We start from the raw sequence: 27,936 nt of genomic DNA, 5'->3' as shown, positions 1-27,936 counted from the left end.
TTTCGATGGTTCATATTTCATATTTATTTTACAATCACATGCCACTGCATCACTTACACAAAATACAAAAGCTCGATTTTGTAATACGGCCTCAAATGCAACAATACAGCTCATATAAAAGTTGAAATGCAAACTTGATGTCAGTCCAGATGGGTTAGTAATCTTTACTGCAAACATTTTCTTTAGTAAAACAGCAAGCTGATCAAAACCAGAGAAACAAATACCAAGTTCTTTCCATAACAAGGCAGAATTATTATTTTTTTATTATTATTTTAAGCACAGCCGTGGCTGATTTGTGTCCCGCAAAACTGGTGGAAAAAAGCTTTCCGTTGGAGGGTTGAAAAATTAGTAATCAATACTTAACAGACTGAGCTCAATACTGATGGAGTAGATGCAGATTGTAGAAGGCAATATTCCAACAATCCATTGGACAAGAACAGAAACGGCTTCGAGCTTCATGCTAACACATCTGTGGCAAAGCGCAAACAATAAGGTCCAAACGAAATTCATTTTCAGGACAACCATAACAGCTACTGCTCCTCCAGAATATCGCTTATAAAATAAGAATTAAAAATATTTAGCAAAACTCTTCACTTCAAGCTGAAGTGCTTTTTTTTTCCAGTACGGAAAGGAGGGGAGCATTTAGGGTTACCATCTGAGATCAATTTTGTAAACAAAATCTTCAAAAGTGTGGCACGTGTTTCAGTTCGAGTAGAACCAAACCCAAAGGCATCAAAGAAGGTTTAAGAGATTTTCTGCAAACTAATGAGGAAAAAGGTCCATCCGCTCTCCCGTCATTCAGATTTATTTATTCCTGCTAAAGTCTGCGGCATAACAGAGTCCATCTTTTTTTTTTTTTTTTTTTTTTTTTAACAAAAGAAACATGAAAGAAAAAAACTGAATGAAATAGAAAGTGAGGCCTGTCCCTGCAGCATGGTATAAATACAGAATCACAGCTGGTTGCACAGGATGTGAGTAGAGAGAGAGAGAGAGAGAGAAGAGAGAGAGGATTTGTGCCTCAGTTGAGCAACTCTAGGTAGGTGATTGGCACTTTGCCCTTCTGGTTGCCTCGCTCCCCCATCAGCCAGTCTGAGTCCATGCCTTGGACACTGCTAACTGTGATCACCTAGGGGGGAAATAAACAAACAGGAAGTGGAGAGAATTATAAACAAAAGGTCTGCAAAACTACAAAAGTAAGGTCATCAGCATGTTCTGACAGGGAAATGAAAAAAACTGACAGCAAAAAATCGGATTCACTGTCAAATCTTCTACGTTATTAAAGATTTTCCTCATGCAGTTGAATCAGGAGTTCCACAGGGAACAGTTTTTGGCCCAATACTTTTACTTCCCTTTCACCTATGTAATATTGCTCTGTCATTGTATTGTAAGCCTGGCGGGCCAGCAGGCTTTACTTGCGCCCCCACCAGGCTAAGCACGTCTTTTGTTTATTTATTGTAATTGTTTGTATACACCAGTAACAGTGATGGGAGATATCTGACTGAGGTCAGGTGTCCTTTTTTAAATTTAACGGAGCAAGCCAACATCATCAGTAAATAAAGTGACATGTCAGAAAAAGGATAAAAATATTTTGGACATTTTGGAAGTGCAAAAAAACTGACCTATTTTCTTATGCCTGCTTCTTTTAAGACTTTATAGATGGTGTTTATAATGCCTTCCAATAAGAGATAATTACCTAGTGATATTTTCACATTTTCTGTCAACTTTAAACATTTTCTAACTCAAAAGCATATTTTCAGCAGCCCACTGAATGAATTCTCTACCATTCCTACTATCAGACTTAGCAAGTTGATGAAACCAAAGAAACCTCTGACAAAGACTAATAATTTATGGAAGAAAAATGTTTGGAATGAGGCAACATGGAGTCACTGTTAATCAGCCAAATACAAAGAGTGGCACTTCTGCAGTCCTGCAATGGGAGACCATGTGGTTTAAACAGATGGTGCATCTGTGAGTATGCAAAAAAGAAACTGCTGTGATTCAGAGCTGACTGAAAGTCTGTGGATTCTTAGAAAGAAAACTAAAAATAAACAACAATACTACGGAACTAACATTTACCAGGAATGCATAATAACGAAAACACAACTGTAAGTGCGACTGAATTTCCGTGAAGCCTCACCTCGTCGGCCAGCAGGGAGAGTTCGTTGCTGCTGGCGGCGTCGTAGTCGTAAAGGACCCGCGCTTTGCGGCTGCCGTTGGAGCTCCGCAGCTCGCTGAATCCGCCCGCCGCCGCCGCCAAGCTGCCTGCCGAGACGCTGGGCAGAGAGGCAGACATGGGTGCGGTGGGCACTGAGACGCTGGCCCCGCCCGACATGGACGACTGGTTGTTGTTGGAGAATGAGGATGGGAAACTGGTGGCGGCGGGAGACAGGATGAGCGAAACTCGTTCGAAAATAGAGGCTAACTGACAATGAGCACACATGAAATTTGGTCTCTTTTTTGTCTTTTTTAAGTCTTAACTCTTAATTCGTGCACTAAAGATACTGTGACCGAACTTGAAGATTAGTCACTCTTTTATTCAAATTACAGGTGTAATCTCTCAGCTCTTTGGGAATGGACAAAACAAAAGCGAGGCGGCAGCAACGTTTCACCTGCCGAGTTGCTTTTGGAGGTCCACCATGTACTGGTAACACTGTGCGTAGTACGTCGTCTGGGCCTCCACAAAGTCATTCAAGCAGCGTAGATGGTGTGCCTGATAATGTGGAACAAAAAAAAAATCAATTTAAAAAAAAAGAAACATTTCTGCTTTTTTTAATCATTTTAAAATAAAAAATTACAGCAGAGAAAGACATGAACGTCTCTGAGTTCACTTACATGAGTGCTGCTGACGCCCTCTAGCAGCAGACGCGTGATCTCTGCCTGTCGGTCGAACTCACTCTGGGTCATCCTCAGCTCCTGCTCTGCCTGAGAACCAAGAAAAGTCTCTTTACTTTTCCAAGCTTAGCTGTTTTTATAATTAAATATGGTTATTAAACCTTTTTTTTTATTTTTATAAAAATATCAACCACTTTATATGCTGAGCATTCACACAACATGATGAATTTAGGGGGATGAACACAAATGCACACCACAACTTTGTTTTTATTTGCTAATTTCTTTTACAAAAAAAAAAAGTTGGTCTTGAATATTAAACCACAACAGAATATATTCATTGTGGTTGTAACACTACAAAATTTGGGAATTGGGGGGAGCGGACATTTTAAAAATTGGGGCTGAACGTGTCTTGGAGGAGATGCAGGAAGATTAGCAGCTGTTGACATAACTGCCCTGGGGTTTTGGTGCGTCTGTGTGTTCAAATCAAACACGGCTCCAACATTCCACTCACCTCTGTCACTTCCTCTGCTCACATCTGTGGCATTGCGGAAAAAAAACACAAAAAAAAACACAAAACGTGACACAGTAGTTAGCGCTACAGCTGCTGCAGCCAACACAGCAACAGCAACATCCTCACTCCCGTGTTTGTACGGAGGCAAAAAAAAAAAACGAAACCGCACTGCGCCTGTGGCGACGGCGGCTGTTAGTTGGTTCTCATCTGTTTTCTTACGACTAAACGTTGCCGCAGAATGAGTGAAAAAAACAAAAAAACAAGGGCTGGTGTTAACCCACAGAAACTAATATTTACAGTAGAGGTTTCGTGTTTGCTTACTCAAACAGCACTTCTGCAGGTTTCAACAACTCAAATTTAAGTCTTTTTAAGACCATTACGAGAGGAATTCATCAAGACTTATGTCTCCAAAGAAATGTACAAACTTCGTTCAGCCAACTGGTGATAAATTTTCACTTTGTGATATACGCTAAAAAGTTAGCTAGCTAGTAAGGGCATGTTAGCAGAGAGCTGCAATGAAGATGTCTGAGAGTGGCCACAAGAAAAAAAACAGATAAGGTATACTTGATTAAAAAGTCCTGCCAAGTCAAAATTTGAGACCTGTTGTTAACATATTTAACGCCAACCTTAATTTTTTTTAAGTGAATTTAAGATATTTTAAGGGCTTAATTTTAAATGCATGAATTTAAGACTTTTTAAGGATGCAGCCTGTCAGGTTTTAGAGGCGTGTTGCAACAGGAGAAAAACTGCCTCTGCCCAGGGAAATCTGTCTAATGTCTTTAATGGGATTGAGCTGAGACTAGCCCCTAATCAAGTTTGCAATCTTTACTTTAATCAATTCACAAAGGCTTCACAATTTACCAATAGTAAATAACATCACGTGTTTTTCCTGACATGACTTGCTGTTGATGAGTAAAGCGGCTTGCAGCCTACCGACTCCACAGGAATGCTACCGAGCCACGATGCAGCTCATGGTGACTGTTAAATATCTCCCTGATTATTTGCATGAACAGTCGAGCTTTAATCACACGGAGAAAATTTTAACACTGTGAGAGAAGACGCGCATTTAAAGCCGTCCGCTTGTGTCTGAATCACGTGTTAAAGTCAAGTCTAATTACAAATGTCAAAGAATAAAGTAAAATTAGAAGTAAGGAAATATTGGCCAAAAACTGCTTAAAGAAAAGTTTATTTTCATCATGTCTCTACGACCGGCGCACAAAGTTAGAAAAACACACGACTTTGGTGAATGACAAGATAACGATACGATTCATTAGTTAATTAACCAGAGTTAATGTCTTTCTGTTATTCATTCAATGCATGGAGCCCCAACGAGTAGCCTATAAAACTGAATTAGGGGTGAAGTGATTCACCGTAATGAACATTGAAGTAATAGTCAACTAATTTACGATTATTCCATAAATCAGTTGACTTCAGCACAAGGACTCACAGAACGGCCAGTGGCTGAAGGAGCAACACATTCAGAGCAGTAATTAAGTTAAAACTGTGCAAAAAAAATAGATACATTTCACATTTAAGACAAAAAAAAGCCCAAAACTGTCTGTAAATATGTTCTACCTAAAACTCTCAAGTGGCAGAGTCTTAGCTTCAAATTCTGTAAAAAAATAAAAACTTCCATTTGGCACTTATTGTTTTTTTTTAGCATTCACTAAAAAGGAACTTTTAAGCTTAGTGTCATATTGAAAAAGGAATTGAATCATTTGTTCATTTGCCTTTTTTAATGTATTTTTAATATTGCATAAAAAGCCTCAAAGGTTTAAATAACATTTTGATTACAGAATAATCGAATGAATAAATCAATCACTAAAATAATAATTTTATTATTGTTATGATTAAAATTGTGCATCTTCATTGGTCTACATCTGCTGTTTTGGACTTGGTCAAAGTTCCTAATGACTTTACCGTAACGCCTCAATTTTATGCTACATTAGTTATCGCTGTATTTTACTGGTATATACAGCCTGAATGCATTATACTTTAATACTAACCAAGTATGCACTGCAGTGTCATGCAGCCCTCATATAGACGCATCTAAAGCTGGTCTGTTAGAGGTATTTCAACATCTCTAAAAGCTTGCAAATATCGATAAGTTGGCTTTAAAATACTTTAGGACACATTGAGGAAAAGCCCTAAAGAATATGGAACTTCAAAATGAAGAAAAACTGGCCGTCACAGAGAAAAACAAACCGTCCAGAAAAGGGGAACCTGAAACTTCCCATCGGTGCTCAGAATCAGGAATACAAGTCACAAGGGCTGAGCTGGACATTCGTTCAGCTCCGTGTGTCAGTCAAAACTTGTGCGACTTTAGAGGCTTTCAATCCGTATCGGGATGTTTGTGTTTCTAAAACTGGTTACAAATGTGACTTAAAAGTCGCAGAAAAACTTTTTTTTTCTTTAAAGTGTGTACTCACTGCAGCTCTTGCGTCAGGCATCCTGGCTTTCTTTAGCCGGGTTTTGGCTGCGTCTAGATCCAAACGTTTGACCTGTAGAAGCTTTCGTTCTTTCTAAATGGGGGAGAAAAAAAAAGAGAGAAGAAAGGAACATCATTAGTAATGCTGGATTCTAAAAACGGTGCAAAATCTCAACTAGTATAAGGGTGCGGTTGCTGTGTTCAGCTGCTTTATTTTAGATAGGGAATGACGTAAAGTTTTAAGAAAAAAACCCGGACATTTCCTCCGTGCTCGCTCTTGGACAATTTGGACACGTTTGTCGTGTTTAACCCAACTCACCAGGATGGTTTTGAAGTCGCCCTCTAGAAAATTTCGAAAAGGCGTCAGGAAGTTGATGGCAGAACTCTGGATGAACTCCCGCTCGGCTCCGCCGATCTGCTTCTGCGTCTCGCCGCATTTTATCAGAGCGTTTCCTGTTAGTCAGCAGCACAAGGAAGAGTTCACAAAGCGCTGCAATCTGCCAGAGGCCTCAACATGTCTGTGCTTAAAACATCAGGAGCTGCGTTTCGGGAACATTCACGCACGCAGATCCTTACTGTTTGCCCTCTAAAAAAAAAAATTGCTGCACAAATAAAATAATCTTCCAAATGAATGTCATTTTATCAGTTTTAAGAAATCCAAACCGTTACATAGAGGTGATTTGTTGAGCAGTTCTATTGTCTGACACACTGGCTACGTAATAAGCTTATTAGCAACTAAATCCAGATTTTTTTTTCCCCCTCTCTCTAGAGGAAAAAAATGAACAGTTTAAAGTTAATTCAACGCAACAAGAAGAGAAAGGTTGCTAGTTGCTAGGCAACACTGACAATTTCCTAATTTACTCTCTGTATGCACATTTCTGAAATACTCAAGTCTTAAATAAGAAAGAGGGTTAGATTCTGTTTTAGACTTTCAGGAAGTCAAACCTCATTGTAATTATTCAGACATAAAAAATAGTCTTGAGCTAAAATAATAAAACTATACACTCAGACAGGCAGATACAATATAAGTTTTTTGCCTCAATAAGTTGGATTCCCAAAGAGAAATTAGCTGAAGCAATGACAAACTATCAAATATGTTTTATTATTGTCAAAATTTCAGTTTATGTTTAACAAAATCCCACTTTTACCATTCTAAACATAACTTTAAAACAAGAGTATAATTATGGAAGGAATGAAAAGAATTTAACAAATAAATACCCAGAGTTGAACATTTATTATTATTATTATTATTATTATTATGTTATTCAAGTTTCATGAATGTAACAAAGTGCTGTGTTTTACCAGAACATTTCATGTGTCGAAAAGCATTTCCCTGTCACTTTTTATGTGCAAAGCAAAGTATTTCATGTTTGTCACATTTAAAAAAAAGAAAGTCTAAATTTTAAAATATTTTAGAGTTGAACTCCACAACAAAATATGTCTCAGAAAGAAATCTGCATCAGTACAATCTTGTGCACACTGGCGTAATAATCATGACCTTCGTTCATTTTTATTTCACATTGCTGTCAGTATGTCTTTTTATTTAGCTCCTGCAACTTCACAGTATTAGCTTAGCATTAATTTTTTGTATCTGAAGGTAGATTTCTCATCAGAATAACCGTCTCATGAGAAAATAATCGGCAGGCAATATATACGGTGTTTTCTATTCTTTTTCTCTTCCCTCCTCCGTCTACTGAGGATCGTGCTGGATTTGAAAGTCTTGGCACTCTTCAGAAATAAAAAAAAGTAAGTATGGTAATGGTGCGTTCTCTTTGTAGTCTTTAAAGTGCGATTTCCCAGAGTTCCCAGCCAGAAAAACAACAGGAATGCAAACCGAAGTTGAAATTTCCGACTGGGAAAGTCAGAGCAGCACTGCTGCAGGCATAAACTATTTATTACCAATACTGACCATGTTTTATTAAACCAGGGACACAGCATACTGTAGAAATACTGGTTAATGTCTTCTTTTAGTGACTGAATTCATAAAATGTGGGGAAGTATATTGTTATTAATGCTAACTGCACTGCCAAAACAAACCACAAATCCCACCGGTTTACAACATGCAACCAAAACACTCAGAAATGCTAACAGAGGCTAATTTAATTTAATTTAATTTAATTGTTCATTTAATCACACAGTACACTGATATGACAAAAAGAATATTTTGAACTCTGTACTTAAATCTTAGATTATGAGTCTTACAGAGAAATGGGTCAGAGTTTTAAAAAAATGGGAAAATTGTCCATAAGAACCGATCCGTTAAAATAATTAATACACATTTTCAGATCACAAGGAAAATGCAGATGAACTACTTTATGCTTTCCCACCTTCAGTCCAAGCTAATGCGCTCTAAGAAGCTTTCAGCCTGTTGCATAAACAGAAAGAAATTGATGTTTGGCACAAAGCTTCTGAGTCTTAAGGGATCAGAAAGTATCAGTAACTTTTTGAACAGCTTTTTTATTTTATTCTTTTTTTTTTATTTTCCAGTAGAACAAACAACGTGAAAGCTTGTCGACGTCATAAACTCACTCACCATAAGCAGTCCCCGGACCAAAGTCGCTTCCGGCTTCGATCATGGAGTGGCCCAGCAAGTCGTGGTTGTTGATTCGTGCGGGGGCTTTTTTCTCCAGCTTCTCGTACACAAATTCTTCCAGTCGAACATCTAAAGAAAAGAAGAAGAAAAAACAAAAACAAAACGGAATAGGATAACTCAATTACAAAGTCATAAGACATCCGTGAGGTAGCCACATGCAAGGAGTGTTCTCATTGCGCTCCCTTCAGCCTGACTCCAGTTATCTCACAACAGAAAGCTGCATTAATGTCAATCATAACAAGCAAAAACTGAAATGGTCTTCTGCTGGTTCTGATCAAATATGTTTAAGGCGTAAAAAGAACATTAGACAGTTCAGCACCGACTGTTGCACCAGACTGGAATCCCCAGATGGTCCATGTATTTGTTGTGCCTATAGCTTCGGTTGGGCTTTAGAGATACGGCATCATGGTGTGAGCTGTGGAGGATGCACAGCTGAGCTCACACACAGCGAATAAAAAAGACGGGTGTCAAAAAAAAAAGGCACACCGTCTCAGGGATGTTAGGCATTGTTCTAAAGGGGCGATGTACACATTACATGTACACATTACACAGATTATAAAGTCAAATCTGAACAAATGACGAACAAGAGATAAATCAGTCGGCTTTTACGATTTGTTTTCAATTCATTAAATGCATCACGACTAAGAATCTCACCATTTCCAGTCTATAAAATGCATCAAAATACAGCATGTACTATGATGCTTCACCCCAAGTTCAATTTAAGAAAAATGTTAGGGTTGTATGCTTTAATGTATATAACTTCATCTCTACATAAAATAGAATGTGTCAGTTTTTAAACAAAGATGAAAAACAAAACTGTCACCAAATTATGGGGGTAAAATGAAGGAAAGAAATACTCAGAAGTAATGTCAGTTTATATATGATTATGTCATTTTCTTAGATGATCAACAAGTCCATGACGAGGTAAAAAAAAATAAAATAAAATACTCACTTGGATTAGGTTGTAGTAAGACTTCTGTCTGCTTCATGATCTTCTCTGTCCATTGCTTGGTGTTCTCAGCTCTGCCTAAGAGGTTCTCCAAATGGGCATCCAGCTCAGTCTTCTCAGCCTGTCCAAGCTTCTCTTCTGTAAACTGTCAGCCAAATAATGAGAACAAAATGGTTAGTTTCGCTCATTTATCGGTTTATCAAAAGAGGACCGAGATGTCAAGTGGCTATCTGCCTAGCTACATCTGATAGTTTTGTTTGATGGTTTCTGAGGCCTGCGTTGGTGGTTATATGTGGCACCATGTAAAAAACGAAAACTGCGTAGTTTAAAAACACTGTCTAAAAGTAACAGCTAAGTTTGGAGGGCAGAGAGTCTTTCACACAGGTTACAACAGGGCACTAAGCTACATAGTAACAACAGCAGTAACGGTAACTATCTCACAGCTGAGCTAACTGGTTAGGCTAGCAGCTAGGTTAGTTAGCAACAACTTCCTCCCGACAGTTTCACTTACTTGCACCGCGCGGCTCAGGAAAGTACCGGCGTCCGCGGCTAAGCGCTTAACGTTAAAATCCATGGCGGTCCAGGTGAAAGTGCTCTCCTCCTGACACAAGAACGGGCTTATCTCACGTTCAAGCTGTCATCCCAACAAAAAGTGTCATTGAAGCAACTTTTCTTCTTCTCCTTTTTTTTTTTTTTTTTTTGTCTGAGTTCCACCCAGCTGTTGAGCCAGACAAAGATAGTACACTGAAAGATAGTTCACAGCTCTGGCTTCTCAGAGACAACGTTTACGTAGACGCGCGCATGCGCGAGAGGCATTCACTGGCAAATAGGTAAAATATAAAATGAAAAAGTTCGAATGAAATGACAGAGAAAATTCATAATTTATACACTGTTTGAAGCTTGCATTTAACAGGCAAATTAATTAATTAATAATTTCATTTTATTCGACGCCGTCTTATAAATCACTTTCTTCACAGGAGCAAAAGTATGTGGCGGCATAGGCTATCTCTCTTGATCTATATTTGTTCCTGTATGGCAAGTAGTTTTATACATATTAGATGTACAACGTGCTTTTCGCCTACTGTTTTTTGGGATTACGTCGCTCTAGCGAAACAATTACTTAAACTAGAACTGTATTTTCAGTACTGTTATAAAAGTTCCCACAGGTCATCAGCTAAAGCAGATTAGTGGGTGACCACTGACCAATTACAACTGACTTTAAAAACCCCAAATTGTTAACAACTAAGCACAAATTATGCAAACTAGTTTGCTAAAGTAGATGAAAATGATGGCCGTACTCAAGGATAAACACTTGGAAGTATTATGAGAGAGAATAATGCTATAAGTCATGAACATCTTTTACTTTTTGATAGTTTATATTCATAATATAAATTGAAATACTCTGCTCTTTACCAGGAGAACCTCTCCTGGTAGGACATTGCCAATGATCTAAAGCACACAATCAAGTTCATTTCTGAATGGCTCAAAAAAACTAAATGGATATTTTGGAGTGGCATATTTAAAGTCTGGACTTAAATCTGATTGAAATGCTGCGTATGACCATAAACAGGCCAAAAAAAATCATTGTATTGTGTGTGGAGTTCATTCCTAACTTTAAAACAGCAGTGGAAAGATAAAATAATAATAATAATAATAATAATAATAATAATAATAATAATAATAATAATAATAATAATAATAATAATAATAATAAAACTGAGAAAACAACAGAATGATCAGAAGAACATTGCACTTTTTCTGTTAGCTGTGTTTTTATTTTTTCTAATCTGATAAAAATTAGTATAAAGGTGTTAGGGTGACACTTTTCTCTGAGTGGGACCGAATGTATCTTAAAAGAAAACATTTAACAAGCCTGTTCTTGTGTTAAGCTATTCAAAGAATGCACAATTTGGGATTTCTTTTGAAAAATAAAAAATAAAAGAAATGAAATGTTCCTTATGTCTGGATGTAATTATGACAGAATGAGCCTGCAGTGTGGGAGGAAGACAAAGGCTTCTGCTGGTCACAACCTTTTCGCTCTCCTAAACGTTGGCTAACAGACCGTGTAGGCTGTAATTACGCAATCACAACTGTTTTCTTCCTGTTAGGCAAAGCCACCGTTTGTTTCAAATAAAGCACGCGCTTCACTTTTCTTTTTTTCTTTTTTTTTTACATTTTAGAACTTAGACTTTAAACTACTTCCCATTTGTCATTTTTCAACAAGTGGGCTGGAAAAGCAACTAAGTAGCCTACACACCACATTTTTATACCCACGCCTTGCTAAAGACATAAAGTCTCTGGCATGGCCTTGTGCTTGGCCAACTTTCAGCAGTGTTGGGGTGGATGCTTTAAACATGTGAATATCGAAGTCAGCACTTTCATAAAGGCAAAGAGGCTCCTCGGAGAGAGTAGGAGGTTGCAGTCTCTCCTCGTTCCAGAAGTAAATCTGTCCGCTGCAGCTCCTTCACTTCAAAAATAACAGAACGTACTCAGAGGAATAAAGAAGATAGAAATGCTGCTGAAGCTTGACTGCGGCGGATGATTTACCCACCAGACATGTTTCCTAATATCAAGCAGCCGAGAAGATAACAGACGGATACAGATACAGTAGTTAAGGGGGAAAAAATGTTTTATTTTGAGCACACACAATTTACACACACGTTCTCTTCTCTTCCTCCTCCTTTTCTTTCCCCCAACTACATAAACTTTGACAGAGCAAATATTTTCAAGCTACACTCAAGACTTTAGAATGCAGCCATCATGAACTGCCATGTCAAAGTGCATCTGTATCATGGGGAGGCCAAGACTCAATCGGTCAATAATAGATGTTATGCTAAAGCTACGACTGCTGCCGTTTGCTGACCACATTTTCAGCCAGCTCCAACAGCAGAGGGTATCTGAGCGTCCTCTTCCTCCATGACTCCGGGATTCCGCGGAGACCGGTCTGCAAATACGTTGAGATGACAGATTAATGATGCAGACAAACTCTTGGAATAGACGAGCGCGCTGTCATAGCTAATGAGTGTTTCACAAATATAGACGAGGAGGATGTGTGCAAAATGTTTCCATGCATTGTTTCTCGTCAAGACCTGCAAAAAACATTGTACTTTTAGTGCGTCTCACTGGAAATTTTACAAAAATACAACCTTTAATTTGAAGGCATTTATTTGGTTCACATGTAATTTTGTTGGACAAAAATTACCCGTGGTACACTTTCTGGTACCTTTGATATGAATGAGTTGTGCTCTCTATGCCATTTCAGAAGGTTGAAACATTCAGAGAGGAATTTTTCATACAATTATTGATTGAACCACGGCTCCGTTTAATCACAGAGGAAATGGACGGTAGCCAATCACGTGTAACGATAAGAAGCTGACCAGCTCTGCCAACTTGTCGCCAAAAAACGTAACCGCGAGCCGAGACGTTCTCCTAGCTCTGCGAGCGCTTCGTCTCCATTCGTGATCCAATTTACTCTCGCTAATTTTGCCACAATAGTCCAGTTCAATTTAATTCAAAAATACTTTATTGATCACAAAGGGAATCATTGCTCTAGAAACTGAGACGACCATGCAGGAAGTTTGATGCGTGTGATGAAACATTTTGCACTGGTTTTGTGGCGTTCTGATCTGAAGAGCTGCACTCCCAAAACTCCCAGAACCTTTGGTAGAGTAACAGAACCACAGCATTACACGTCCTCCACCATGTTTTAACACTTACTTAACATTCTCTCACAATCCTTGTTTTGAGGCAAAGTTCCGGTCAAAGTGCCACACATTAGCATTTGTTATTATTGTCTCTTTCAGCTTTTAGTCAATGTAATAATGACCATTTTGTGAAAGCTTACCTCTGCACTGAAATACATTACATCTGAAGGTGTTTAATAATCTTTTTCCTTTACCAGTACAGGTTCAGATCGTCAACTGACATTCCTACTGTACCTGCGCCCCGAAGCAGGCTCCGATGAAGGAGGCCCGGCTGGCGGTGCATCCCCCTCGGCGCATGGTGTCCCTCACAGCCTCCTCCAGCTGTTTCATAGTCAGGACCCCGTGCAGCGCCGCCTGGAACGCACCGGGCAAAGCTGGACACAGACGGCCACAGGCATGTTTCCAATTATCCGCAGAAGCACCGTCATTTGCTCCGCTCTTCAGACGCCATTAGCAGGGACGTGAACGGATCTAGCGAGGGGGAACTTTAAAAGCTTTTTAAACCCCGAGACAGCCAACTCAGCATGGGAGGGCAGAATAAAAAAAAGAAAAAAAAAACAGAGGCGGAGGGAGAGCATTACAGATCAAAGGCAAAAGGGGGGCCTAATGACAGGATCTGCTTTCAGGAAGGGCGTGAAGGCGATGCCAAGTCAACAGACCTGAGTCCCGCTGCTATCTACTGGCTTACCTCATGTGTTAGTGAACACAGCGGGTATGAGCTGATGGGACGCTTTGGCCAAGTTCTCCTTCACCTGGCTGATATGCGCTGCAGTCGAGACAGAGAAGAAGAAGAAGAAGAAGAAGAGAGACAAATACAGTGGTTCATTTGAAGTTTATCAGTCAAACTTTGGTGTTTATTCAAAGATGTTCTGCATATACTTCCATTCTAACTGATCCTGTTTAAAGGGGAATTAGTTTCCGCTGTGCAAATTCAAGATAGACATCAGCATGTGCAGCATTTCTTGTTGGAAAACTTATGTTTAACTATCATGGATGCTCCGGGGCTTTTCATTAGTTCTGTGGAATTAAATCTGAGAGGCAAACTGATTGGATTGAGGTCGCGGCTCATTTCACATGATGGTAATTATGTGGTTCTTACCCAAGATTGCATGTTTACTCTATCCTCTTAAAATCGCCGTACAACTCTTAGTTTCACAATTTCTAATGACCACAGTAAATGCAACCCTTAAGAAGTAACATATATAGGACTAAAGACTGTTACGTTCACAAAGCAAGGCCCCATTTTGATAGTTTTAGTTTACGGCGTCAGACCAATCACCAATGACTGCCCTGTCCAGATCCTGAGGGTTCTTCCTGTTGGGGTCGCTCAGCTGAGCCACAACTGCATCCAAAGCGTCCGGATCCGGGCCTTTCAGAATGAAACCTTCCAGAAACCTGGAATTCGCACACAAACACACCACGATTCAGGACGACCCTGTCGCTTAAGACGTAATCGGGCGAAATCGTCCCCATCCTCCTCACCTCGCAGCAGCCAGAGTCACTGCCACGCACATGTCGTTGTTTTGGGTGACTCGTATGGCGCTCTCCACTTTCTCCAGCATCTCGGGTCGCCCGGCGAACATAGCGACGACCGGAGCGAGCTTGGTGACGCCGTCAATCTGACAGTCCACGTCGCAGCCTAAAAAAAAAGAAAGAACCTTTAAAGTTTTCAAATATTTTATATAAGACGGCAATTGGTTTGAGTTTATAATTCTTTTTTTTTTATCACCAGGTTCTTCTTTTCCTGCATCAACATTTCTTAAGAAAGCTCGCGTTCCTCCACGGACCGTCAATGGGAAGGATGGCTTTGGGACCTAACCGGTGAGATGATGAGAGTGTTTCATGGCGGTCAGATCACCAGATAGATGTCGATATTACACAAGGGTAAATGCAGATTGTGATTTTGATAGTGACTGTTTCAGTTGGTAAGGGAGAGAAAATATGAAACCAGCTCAGCAGTTTGTCAAAATATCTCTGCTCCCTTTGTTAGATCAGGAATTAATTGTCATTAGCCGCTTCTTGGGAATCGATTTCACAACCCAAATCTAGGCCCGATTACTGCCAGACTTGTAGAATAAAGAAATTCACCCACTCTGAACCCGTCTGACAACATGAAGCAGGCTAAAAGATCTCAAAACCCCAGTGGTGTTTCACATTTTCTCCACATGAAGAAAACATGGAACAGTGGTGAACCAGTAGTGGCTGGCCCACCGAAACCACTGTAAGAATGCGACAAAAAACGTATAAACTCATCCAGGAAGCTGCACAAGAAACACAAGCCTCACTTTGTGCTAAGTTTTGGACTGTGTCAATTATTAGAAATAAAAAAATAAGGAAGAAATAGGAGTAAAAATGACATTTGTGGGAGAGTTTCTAGGCTGACTTCAGGGAACAAGAAATTCTGTCGTTTTGGAAATATTTTCTGTGGATTAATGAGACAAAAATTGAGTGGATTTTTATTTTTTATAAAATGTCATTAAAATCTGCATCACGGTTGTAGAGCCTGTCGTTGCTTTGCTATGTCAAAAAATGGATGGTATGTGGTAATTGATGAAACTTTGTCCCAAAAAATACCAAAGAACAACGTCCAACCTCGAGCTATCAGTAACCTTAAGCACTAAATTAATTGGACTAGGCAGCAGGACAATGACTCAAAGCATAAAAACAAGTCTACCTCTGAATAAAAGCAAAAAAAAAAAAAACAATAAGAAAGAAAATAAAAGTGAGGATTTTGCAATGCCTTAGTCAAAATCCAGCTCAATAGATCATTTATCAGTAAGACCCCATTAATGTGGCAAAGACTAGTGGTAAATATTTAGAAACTGTTTTTGTATTATTTCAGAATTCAGATTATCTTTCTTTCGTATCAAAAATTGCTTGGTTATCTGAAACTGTTTGAGTGTGTTTTGAAGTGTCAAAAACAGAAGAAATCGTAAAATATCGGAATCGATTTTCACCAGATGTGAAACTCAGGAGGGGGAAAGAAAAGAAAAGAAGCAACTTTTCCTTATGCTTTCTTGAGTTCAGGTTTCTGTACGTGAAGCTTTATGTTCGGTCGTGACGAAAATCCCTCCGAAAAACAACGACGCAATGACTCCAAGACGTGCAGCTGTCTGCCGTTTACTGGGCCCAGCGGCGTACTGTGCTGCTGTGGTAAGTTACTGCAGAACTGAATCTTACATGTCATCCTAGTAGTAAAACAAGGCAGCAAACATTTACGGCGCAGTAGAGAGAGCAAGAAAAGAAAAGAAACATACAGAGGGCTTTAACAGATCGTAACAGTGGCTCTCACATCCCCTCCGGCCTCTAAAGTTGGTCATTAACGCGTAGGGAAATCAGGGGAAAAATGGAAAGTCGCAAAGATGGCTACCTCCTTTTTTCCTGTAAGGATCGTTGATGGGCAGATCGTACACCGTTCCCGGCCCGAAGAACTTGTAGAAGCGCTTAGTCAGGTCTTTCACGTCGACATCTATCAAAAAAAAGCCAGAGACGGTAATCATTACTTAAGTAAATTAGAAGAAAGACAAACTGTAAAGCTTGGAAAAAACATTTTGAGTGATAAAAGAACAGCTTGACGTCTGCAGGAAAAGGTTTTCTGAAGAAGAGTGACGTCTCGACAGCTATATCATGTCTGATTCTGTTTATTTTCACGCGACGTTTTCTTTCAAGCAAAAATAAAAACGAACAATTTTGATAACAAACAGTCGAGCCAGGGTTCTGAGAAGCATCTCGCTTGTGCGTGTCACACTTCTCGACGCCCTGTTTTGGGAGAAGTCCAGTACCTCCGCACTGACTCAGCGACTCCAGCAGGACGTACGCCTGGTCTCCGTAGCAGGTCTGCTCGCCCGTTGTCCTGCGATAAAAAGGATTTGCTGACAGAGGCCGAAACTCGGGATGGGGCTCCAGGTCGGAGAGAACTTCATTCAGCCGGTCCGGGTTGTAGATCCAGTGCATCGGCTGGGCTGTAGGGGTTAACGGAGAACCGGAGGGACGGGAAGAGATAGAAAATTTAATAATATCTTCTTTTTTTTCCTCTCTCTCTCTCTCTCCTCTGCTTTCCTAAAGCGTTTTACCTGCTGTTAATGGGCTGCATCTCTGTAATGGGAGACACAGCATTCAAAGCCCTTAACCTTCTTCATTTTGTCAAACTACATCTTTAGACTTTAATGCATTTTACCTAATGGATCCACACAAAGTAGTTTATAATTGTGAAATGGAGTTAAAGGAGCGTTTTATTTTTCACGAGTAAAATCTGAAATTATGCTACGGTACAAGAAAGAAAAGCATTTTTCCTTAACCAAGATGGAGATGTTAGACAGGAAGAAAAATAATCCTGGAAGAAGAACTTGACTTAGAAGTGGGGCGGAGCTTCATCTTCCAACAGAACAACAACACTAAGGTGTGTTAGATCGGCCCAGTCAAATCCCAGAAATATGACAAAAGTCAATCATAGATGCCTTACAAGTACGATGGAGTATTAAGACCATATTAAGAAAAAAAATTATAATAGAAAAGGAATAAAGGCATAAACACCAATGAAGTCATTGCATTACCAGAATAAAGCCACAATATTACGAAAATAAATTTGTAATAATATAAGAAAAATTTTACAAGAAAAAAGTTGAATGAATATGAGAATAACAAGAATGAAGTCATAATATTGCAAGACTGGTTGTAATCTTGTAATATTACATCCAATATACAAGATTGGTTGTAACATTATGACTTTATTCTCGTATTATTTCGAGTTTATTCTCGTAATCCTATGAATTTATTCGCATAATTTTATTTTTACTTTTTATCAGGCACGTGCAGAGGAGGGAGTTGGGGGTGCTTGAGCACCTGCCCTTTTTGCTCCTTGCCCCAAAGTGCCCTTTTGGTCAATTTTTTTTATTTTTTATTTATTTATTGTATTATTATTTCCTAAGCCCTCTTCTGACACATAAAAACATGTGCTAAAATTCTTTACTTTTTTGTACAACATAATAAGCCGGTAACCTTGTTACCTTTGACCTTTCGCCTGTGACGCATGACGCAGTTGCTTCTCGCGCAGTGAGATAAGGCGGCTAACTGGAGCTCAACGTAGCGAACGTTCCAGATCACAGAACAGTTTTTGGTGAATTATAAAAACAAAAAAAACGTTTTTGGTGAATAAAGTGGAGTAGACTTGCTACTTGTCAGATGACGGAAACGTTGAAGTATCGTTTCTGCTTCAGCTCGGAGTCGCGGTTTAAGCAGAGAGGTAATGAAATACAACAGACACAGACAGGCCTCTGCGTCTGCCTTTCTCTGAACAACCACTGAGCGGGAGGAAACATTCAGGTGAGGAAAACTGTTCTTATCTATCGATTCAGTATTTTATCATACAGACATTAGGCTGTTGTTGATGACCCTGATAGATTCGGGGTCTAGATTCAGTCGTTAGCTGCTAGCTAACGACTTTGCTAGCAAAGCTAGATGACTAAAAAGCTTCTCCCCTGTATCTTTAACGATATCAGTCATTCTTTAGTATCGCTTATGCAATATGGGCACATCGCCCGTCCAAAACCGATCATCCCCATAATGGATATATGTCCGATCTTCTAATTTCCTTTGCTGCATAATGTACATTTCATTTATTCTAGCCTTAGGTAAATATATATTGAAGGAGAATAACACTTAAATAAAAGTCCAACAAGGATATTCATTTAGAATTAAAAATAACTCACCCTGAATTACCATGATAGATATAATGAATGTAATAAAAGTGTCATTAATAAAGGGGAAAAAAACTCAACCCAGATTTTAAGTTTAGGGTCTGGTTTGCAGAGTATGAAGTTAAATTTGTTTCCCAATTATTCAATGGAGAAAAACCTCAGTTAAGTAAAATAAAATTGTAATCAAAACCTTTGGAATTGTAATGATTCCTTTAAAAATGAATTTTGTTTAAATTAAATAACTAATTTTTACCAAACATAAACATTTATTTGCACACATCAGAAATCTTTTGTTGTGTTGTGAAAACTCAGTAGGCTTTTCTCATGGTGACATGCATTAACAATTCAATTTTTGCTTTTGTTTTTTTCGTTTTTCTGCAGTTCCACATTAAAGTTTAATGTAGCTCTGCTTCCCTGAATGGACCATCTTCATCTCCACCGAAGTGTAGCAAACAGGCAGCTCTTTGTTTTATAGATTACAGTCCACTAAAAGGTTGCATTGTGCCCTCGTTTATATTTTTATTAGTGTAATTCAGTAAAGACAAAATATGTCTGGTTGTCTTGCTCTGATTTACATATCTTGCTAAATTGCGGGTTTGAATATTGCAATACTTTCCTATAACAAAATAGACCTGCAGAAAGAAACTACTAATAAAATATCTTACATAGGCATAGTGTTATGCTCTATATGGAGATGTTCGTTAGCTTTGATTGTATATGTCACATTTTTGTAATTTATCATTGTTTATTAAACTCTGAAAGCTGAGAAGCTTTGTTAATATTCTGTCCTAGAATGCGGTTAGTTGTGCCCTTCTTTTGTTTTTGAGCACCTGCCCCTTTAGTGGTCTCTGCACGGCCCTGCTTTTTATTGTCTTAGCCTGGCCCTAGCACCCTGTCGTACTCCATTAAACCTGACTGAGCCCAAGTTACATTTCTAAGTGAAAGGGCCGAATAAAATCTTATCTTTGATCCAAACTGTATATAACTAGAATTCATCCATTCATTTTGTTACATTTTATAGTGTTCTGAAAGCTAACACGTGGTAACCTGAATTTAAGGACTTGTTTTGAATTTGGTTATCGCTGTTGGGTGTAATCAACATGGCTCAGAAATGACGGCGCCTCCCTTAAACTCTGCTGGCACGTCCAGATGTTTCTAACAGATAAAGCATCTAAAGCACTGACTAAAGAAAGCAACGACATTCTGTTTGAAATATGCTGAGCTTTTAATAGCAACGTACCTATATATACTTACATCATATGACTGAGGAGTGTTATCTGTATAGGTGGTGTGTATCTTACCTGCTGCATCTGCCACCGCTGCCCCAATAATGGCCCCAATGGCTCTGTCAGCCACGCTCGAGGCCATCTGCTTCTATTAAACCACAGACAAGACATTCAATATGTTGAGGGCTTCCCGTGACATTACGTCTCATACTAAAAAAAAAAAAAAAAAAAACCCTACAACTTGAAATGAAAGTCTGCGAATTTCATTAGAGAAGTGGAAATATAGCTCCCTACTGCTGTTGGGAAATGGTAACTTGTGGCTAAAAATACTTGACGGACGCAGAGTAAAAAAATACACATGCAGAAGTCATTGTGTTTGATTCTCGTAGTGGTTCAAGCTCGTCCTCCCAGTAGTTTACTGTCACTAAAATGTCTCAAAACATTGTATTTTGCTGCAAAACGTATCAGTCAAAAAACTGTTTGTTTTTTTTCATTCCTACCTCAAAGTGCAATCTTCTGCTCTCAGACAGCTCCTTCTAGTCCTGTTTCAGTCAGTTTTCTGGAAGGGGCTAAAACTGCAATCAGCCAAGCGATAAGAACAGCCAATCACACGCAGCCTATGGGAAGCTGTTATTTAACACGCTGAGTCATGGCCTAATGCTTAAAACTCTGGGATGCCTTCAGTTCTTATTCCATCTGTGTCGTTTGGACGCACACAAAAAATGTTATTTTGAAAATTGCCTTGGAAATATTATGTATGAATGCATAGTGCCCAATTTCTTTTTTACAGCCATTCCTTGTTTAATTCGCCAGCATACACAAGTAATATCCTCAGATTTTCTGCCTTTTTAGGTCCTTAAATATAGGCTTAGCGAATAAAGTTACTCTGTATAATGCTAAAAAAAGAGAAGTTTTATTATTATTATTATTATTATTATTATTATTATTATTATTATTATTATTATTGTTTTATCTGACCCTGTCGGAACCGTAAAAGTGTAAAAGAAAATGGGCAATAACAGTTTCTGAAAATGCATCAACAATATGGTTTGTGTGATTTAGTGTTTTTTCTTCATCCAATTTATGCAAATTTATTGTTGTGCATCGTTATGTCACTCCACACCACTAGGTGGAGCCGCCGACAAGAAGGAACTGAGAAACGGTGGGAAGAGTAAGAATGAAGGCGATGTTGCGGAACATAGACATAATATAAAGATAGACGCCTCATGGACCGCTCTCGCCTATTGTCGCTGATGAGATTTAGGGCGGCCATCTTGGAGCGGTACACCACTCCACTCAGCTTATGTGTTTAGCAGGCGCAATGACGTAGCAGCGCATTTAATCGATCATAATACGCTTTTTTGTTACTGGAAACCATATTCAAACATCTATCAAAGCTACATTTATAAACAATTGTATTATTTAAGTATGTTTTTAACACATAGTTCAGCATATTTAAATATGCTTAGTGGCTATAACAATAGAATAGGAATTGAATATTCTGATATTGATGTATGATGAGCATATTACAAAGCACACAGCCGTTCATAATTTACTCAAATAATTTAGTAATATCAATACATATTTATATAACTATACAAACACAAATAAATAATGATTAATACTGAATAATATATATTGGATACATGTTGATATATATATATCAATGAGTTCTAGCTTCAGAGAGATTTAGCAGCTGAGACTGAGTCCAAAATCCGATGAGAGATTCATCCGTGCTGCAGTGAATCCGTCTCTCTTTATAGATGTCTCCCTCTTCTTCCTCACATCGTGTTTTTATGAAACTTTCAAAACACAAACGGAAGATTTAAGATGTATCTTACTAGTGAAAGAATTACATATAAATAATTGTCTTTACCACCTGTGTAAACTTTGCTGGTGAATGTTTTAATACATAATATAAGTTTTATAATATGTGTTACATTGTTTCATTTCTAATGTAGGCTCTTGTGTCAGATAATCTAAGTCAATGTTAGGGAATGATTAATTTTTTTAGATTTACGGAATCTCAGTTAGCCTTCATAGTGGGGCTGAACCCGTATTACCAAGCACCGTAGCTAATATTAGCTGGTATCTCGCCAGTGGACATAAATACAGTAAAGTAATATTCCAATCACAAAATATACACAATAATATGCCCATCTTACTTGTGAAATGTTGTCTGTGGAGCCCTCATATCAATAATTCATAGATCCGAACAACAATATCCCTCAGTGCTGAGGCATCTTCTGCTGTTTTGATTGAGCAATGTAGGAGAGAGTACCGCTCCAAGATGGCCGCCGTATTTCCTGCGCCAGAGCAGCCAATGCGGGGTCTACTCTTATATTATGTCTATGTTGCGGAATCCGTGAAGGTGCTGTGCTCCTTCGTTAGCTCGTTTCCGATGTGCTACGGTAAATAAACGCAGAGTTATTCAAGAACGTGACTTATTTTTCCACACCATTACAAATACATGAAAGATTCACTTAATAAAAAAATACAAAATTAAACTGTCAAGGAATTCCATCTCAATGGAATAAAAATACATGAAAAAATATACAACAGCAGAAAATATTACTGTTGAAACAGACTACAAAAACCCAAATGGTCACAGAATTCTCTATTTTATTTACAAGGCGTATTCAAGGCAAATAATGGAAAAGAACACAGTTTTTGCCAAATTTTATGCAGTTTACCATGACCCATAGGCAGACTTCAGTTTGAAGCAGTTTTATTTATTGCCCTATAAAACAGCTTGCCAAAACCTCTTTGGCCTATTTTATGTATTTCAGAAGCAAATACAAGCTACACTATTGTGCCTTTGGATCAATAGTGGTGTAGGTCTTAGAATTCAGGCATGGACCTATTCAATATTAGTTTTATTATCTATATGAATAATTCTTGTATAAAATGTTTGCTACTAACATCTACAAAATTTTGAATTTCCCCCAAAACTTTAATTTGGGGATTCTCATCTCCCCTCAGAGCTCCGTGTGGTGTTTCTCTCACTGAGCTTGATTTTGACAGTAAAATTTCAACTGGACCAATCAGCAAACAGAAGGAGAAGTGAACGATGACATCTATTTTATGTTTTTGAATTGTGTACTTCCTATTGTTCCAGTTTTGACGACAGCAGTGGTGGAAGTTAAAACTGTTCAGTCCGTGTTGGGCATGCTTCCAAATGCTGAATTAAGACCCACAACCATCTTGTACAGGGCAGCACTTCTCTCTTCGCAGTGGAGGGATGGTTATTTACAGCGCACGCAACTTCTGGTAAGCTTCATAGCATCAAACCGGCACAGTATGTACCTCACAGGCAAACATTAGCGATTGGGTAAAATTTAAAACTTCAACACCATAAGCAATCTTTTCTCAACACCCAGAGCCCAGATCCTTTGTACAAAGCGAAGCGTAGAGCAAGAGGCTGGATTTTATAAGGCTAATGTTCCACTTAAATACATTGCTACCAGGTCAATAGTTCAGTTTCTGATAACCTGTAGACACCACAGGATGGATTACTTTAACAGACTCTCTATGCCATTTAGATTCAACATCTTCTCTATCTTCCTCTGCCTCTTTCTCGCATCGCAGATGATCATCCCCGGTGTTACAGTTCCGATGAGACCTCGCTAATCCAGGCCTGTCACCACTTATCCCAAGCCCCTCACGGGTATTCCCAGCCCATTGATTTCTCTCCTGACCTCCTAAAACAGCAAAAATAGAGTGCTGAGGGTAGAGTCGGGCAATCAATAGCTGTAACCAGAAAACAATGAACAAAAGCTGCAGTGATCCGCTTCTGCGTGACCCCACTCCCCGGTCCCCATGCTGACACACTTCCTGCTACAAACCACGCTGCTTTTAAGTGCTGAAGTGCTTGAGGAAAAAAATGTTTTAAATGAGATTTCATGCTTGCAAGTGAATCAGAACGCGATTAGAGATGACAATGATTCATTTCATGCTGCAATCAAGATGTACCGCGTTCAGATTTACGGGGAAATGTCGAGTCGCCAGCACCGACGGAGATGAATCTTCAAGCAGCTCATCTGCTGTTATGCACAGCTTTTGCCTGTCTTTGGCTGGGAGATAACATGCCCTTCACAGAGAGATGAAAGAGATGCACAAATAGATCTGCCACTGTCACCAGATCAAATGACACAATGAGCAGGAGGAGCCTCTATAAATGACACTCTTAACAGAAATGCAAGATGATACGAGGATTTGGTGAGGAGCGGAGGGGCGGCTCGCTGCCTGCTTCGTGCCCGAACCTTCGAACGGACGCGGAGCCGCTCTCATAGCTTCCCTTTTTCAGGTTCAGCGTGAGTGTTATGGCTACAAGAGGCAAAATGCAAGAACAAAGACGTTGCTTGAGCAAAAATAATGCTTTGAGCTGAACCGCTAACAAAAGGTTGCTGGATCTCATGTTGCATAAAGACGTTTAATTACACCACGTCTCTGCTATGTCAACATGTCCTCTAAATTTTGCTTTCCGTTGCTGATTTCTATGGGAATATAAACATTTTCAGGGTAGTGTTGGGTTTGGCAAGTGAAGTCACATCTGTTTGCTGCATCACCCGGTCTATGCTAATCGGCTAATTACAGCGGGACGCCTCCCACCTCACCCCTCCTATCGTGTGTTATCGCCATATTTTGCCAAGCAGGTGTCCACGGGCGGCTGTCTCATTGATCGGTCCAGATTTCCACTTGGGCGCTCCTCTTTAGGCCCCAGAGACTTCCACTTTAATAAAAGCATATTGATTGATTGCTATGCTTTGTGTTCATGGCCTGATAGCAATCATTACCGTTTCTGTTTCTCATATACTGCTGCACATTGTTTTACACTCTGCCCACTCCTTGGTATTACTTTCACCATTTTTTTTTTTTATCCAATCCCAGGATCAGAAAAAAATAAATATTACAAAGACTTTTGGGAAAATGTGCCACTAATGTCTCAAAGGAAAAAAAACATGGGATTTTTGGTGCGGTGACAGATCCACCACATCGAGAAAGCTGGCTGGCATTAGATCAGTTTTATATGCATCACATACCACAGATGTGTCATCACGATGACATCATGTTGAATTTGTTTGTCAGCTCATCTGAGAGCGTGGACGTGGCATTGAATCATTGCTGTCTTCTTTGGTTTTAAAAAGGGATGAGTATGTATTTACACTATGTATAATTTTTGTTTTTATTTTGATGGAAAAACAAGAAACGCTTGAACTGGGCGGGGTTGTATTATAAGCCCGCCAGGAAACCCTATTTTTATATATATGTGTGTGTGTGTGTGTGTCAACATGTATAAAGATTGAATGCCTTTTTCCTTGAAGTACTTTTGTACACTGTAAGCTAGGTTAATGTTGTGCATTTGAAGTAATGGCCTCTTCCTCCATGATGACTACATTTCCCTAGGGGATAATTACAGCTTCAACCAGCATCTTTACAAGGTCTTTAGCTTTTGTTCTGGGGTTGATTTCCCACATTTCCCTACTCTTTATACCTGCAATTATTTGAAAAGTTGAACGTGGCACCTGAACGAATGTAAACATTTGAAAGTAAAAAATAAAAAAAAATAAGAAAATATAATCTTCCACTCTTCCTTAGTTTATTTTACAATAAGAAGAACTGCATCAATGCTAAACAGTTTCTGAAATATCATCATCTCAAACTGTTCTTCCTAAGAAACATCCTTATTACTGGGGAGAGTGTTTTCACGTCAGCATGAGGTTTAACGCTCTACAGAGTTTATTACACAGACTGTCTGGCACCAGCAACCACGCTGCAACCCAAGTCTCATATGTCGTCTTCCCTTTGCATTATAATTCTCGCTTTGAACCTCAGCAAGTCATCATCACTGTCTGTAGACGGCTAAGTGCATCGAGTTGCTGCTGATGAGCTATTTGTGTTAACAATAATGTTATAGCAATGTGATCATTGAGAGTATGTGAATATGATAATTACCGTAATATATTTCTAATCCATGGGGACAACTGCAGAGATGAATGACTTTTTACAAACAGTCTTCAAGTTGGGAAACCTCTGCCATTCAGGAGTGACGGCACACTGAAGTGCGACTGCATGCGTAGCTAACATTTTAGCATGCTAGCTACGTTAGCATGCTAAAATGTGCCAGCTCAGGCTAAATATAGAATACAGCTAGGGTTTATGGCTTTATTTTGGCTAATGGGGATTTGAATACATTACCAGCTAAAAACTGTGATCAGTTAGACATTTGTGATTCAAATAGATAATATTTTATGTACGGTGGCCTGTGATGGACTGGTGAGCTGTATTCTGACTCTCACCCAGCAGAGACAGGTATTGGGTGAACACAAATAATTTTGGATCCAACTCTGAAAGTTAAACAGCACATTTAGAGGCGGCAATTGAAACTGACATTTGGGACAAAAAAAGTGCAATAAAAATACTTTTTTTGTTTGTCAGGCCGAACTATGCTCAAAGAAACTTTGTTGTCTTTGTAGAAACGGCCAGTGTTGGGACACCACTAATTGTGACTCACAATCAGTGGCGGAGCCAGAGGGGGGGCCAGTGCCCCCCCTGTCATCTGATTGGCCCCCCCTGATGATTGACATGTAACAGCACCAGGTTATTCCTGTACATTATTTGGAATCATTCTAAGTCAACCTAATATCTAAAGAAGAAAAACAAATATATGAAAAGAAAATGTATAAAACTTTATATAAGTCCATGTGACATAAATAAATAGAGTTTCATCAGGCGCGATACCAGCCTCCTCTATACTCAGAACAACAAGCTGATATTCTTCTCCTGGATGTTTTAGTTATGCTGCTGTGGTGCAACTCAAAGGCTAAAGCACTTCATACCTGGTGGTGATGGTAAAACACCAATAAGTTATTTATTGATCCTCCGCAAAAAGAGAAAAAACCGAAGAGGGGCCGACAATGTTCGTAGTTTGGAGCAGAGGTGGAGCTGGAGTTTTTTCGTTGTCCGTCAAAGAAAAAAATCATTTTATTTCCAATTTGTAGTCATCAAACGAAACATTTATTATTTCTCTGCGAGAACGTTTTTGAAATCAGGTAACATTTCACGAAATGACGTGATTAGCAGACGGCAGAACTCTGATCGTTTCCTGATCCCGCATCACTTCCCTCAGCGGGAGAAAAACCAGCAGAAGCGGATCAGCTGCTAGACGCTCCAAAGCCGTTAAAGCGTCCAGATCAGAGATGATTCTCTGACAGATATTGTTCTTAGTATGATTAATAATGAGCTCCACGATGTTCTCTGTGCATAAAGTTGAAACTGTCTGCGCACCAAGTGGTCAGATGCGCTTGATCACATTCTGGACAGAAACCAGCGAACTGCTCTCTGTTCTTATCAAGACGAGGCTGAGGAGGGAATCTGACATAGGTATTAACTCAGTTTTTACTGGTTTTGTTCTTAAAACACCATTAACTAAGCAGTGTAACTATATATTGTATATTTGGCGTTTGTTGTCTCATGTGTGATTAATTGGAGCATTTATTGCCCAGCGCACTGCGCTTGTTTCTAACGGATCTGCACTTTAATTTCTTTCCTCTCTCAACAGTCAGCTGCTATTCCTCTACTTAAACTACAATAAGTAGATCACATTCTCTTTAGGTTTTCTCTGTGTGCTGCAAACTCATTAAATGTAAACTCATTAGAAGCCCGAACCACCATCAGGCAAATAGTTCTGGTCCGACCCGAACTATTGTTACCTGACAAATTACGTGTCCAATCAGAGCTTCCTCACCAAGGTGTCCATAACTCTTCAACACGCTGTCAGCTCCCGGTCAGAAAGACGCATTTAGTTCAGAGTCCATGAGATGATATTCAGAAAGGATCTTTTATTTGATTGATTTTAGTTGCTTCTGCGATGAACTCTATGCGTAAAGTCTATCATGTCTCCATGTGCGCCAGTCAAAGGTGTTAATTATAACATGTCAAATGACATAGGGGCTTAAAAAATAACCAAATATTCAGTTTGGTTATTTTTTTAAATT

General features: G+C 39.1%; 1 protein-coding gene, 1 long non-coding RNA gene and 1 pseudogene across 3 annotated transcripts; 1 reads left to right on the top strand and 2 right to left on the bottom strand.

Moving 5' to 3' along the window:
* On the bottom strand, positions 1-10,099 carry sh3glb1a (SH3-domain GRB2-like endophilin B1a). Its single transcript, XM_008438376.2, has 9 exons — positions 9,825-10,099; positions 9,317-9,458; positions 8,305-8,433; positions 6,091-6,224; positions 5,773-5,865; positions 2,833-2,922; positions 2,610-2,710; positions 2,138-2,369; positions 1-1,126 (listed from the first exon to the last, which is right to left on the bottom strand). Exons 1-9 carry the CDS (start codon positions 9,885-9,887, stop codon positions 1,019-1,021), a joined length of 1,092 nt encoding a protein of 363 aa, XP_008436598.2. The 5' UTR covers positions 9,888-10,099; the 3' UTR covers positions 1-1,018.
* A 1,825-nt stretch (positions 10,100-11,924) lies between these two features.
* LOC103482295 (crystallin J1B-like) lies at positions 11,925-20,594 on the bottom strand (annotated as a pseudogene). Its single transcript, XR_014085301.1, has 10 exons — positions 20,440-20,594; positions 20,015-20,087; positions 16,800-16,979; positions 16,388-16,486; positions 14,747-14,831; positions 14,500-14,656; positions 14,297-14,412; positions 13,706-13,783; positions 13,252-13,391; positions 11,925-12,257 (listed from the first exon to the last, which is right to left on the bottom strand). The product of XR_014085301.1 is annotated as a crystallin J1B-like (transcript).
* LOC145549361 (uncharacterized) lies at positions 18,167-27,936 on the top strand. Its single transcript, XR_014085302.1, has 3 exons — positions 18,167-18,339; positions 23,058-23,209; positions 23,528-27,936. It is a non-coding gene; the product is annotated as an uncharacterized LOC145549361 (long non-coding RNA).

Source organism: Poecilia reticulata, chromosome 20 (genome assembly GCF_904066995.2).
Source record: "Poecilia reticulata chromosome 20, P_reticulata-male-v2, whole genome shotgun sequence".
NCBI classification, from domain to species: domain Eukaryota; kingdom Metazoa; phylum Chordata; class Actinopteri; order Cyprinodontiformes; family Poeciliidae; genus Poecilia; species Poecilia reticulata.
This window is presented reverse-complemented; position numbering and strand designations above follow the sequence as displayed.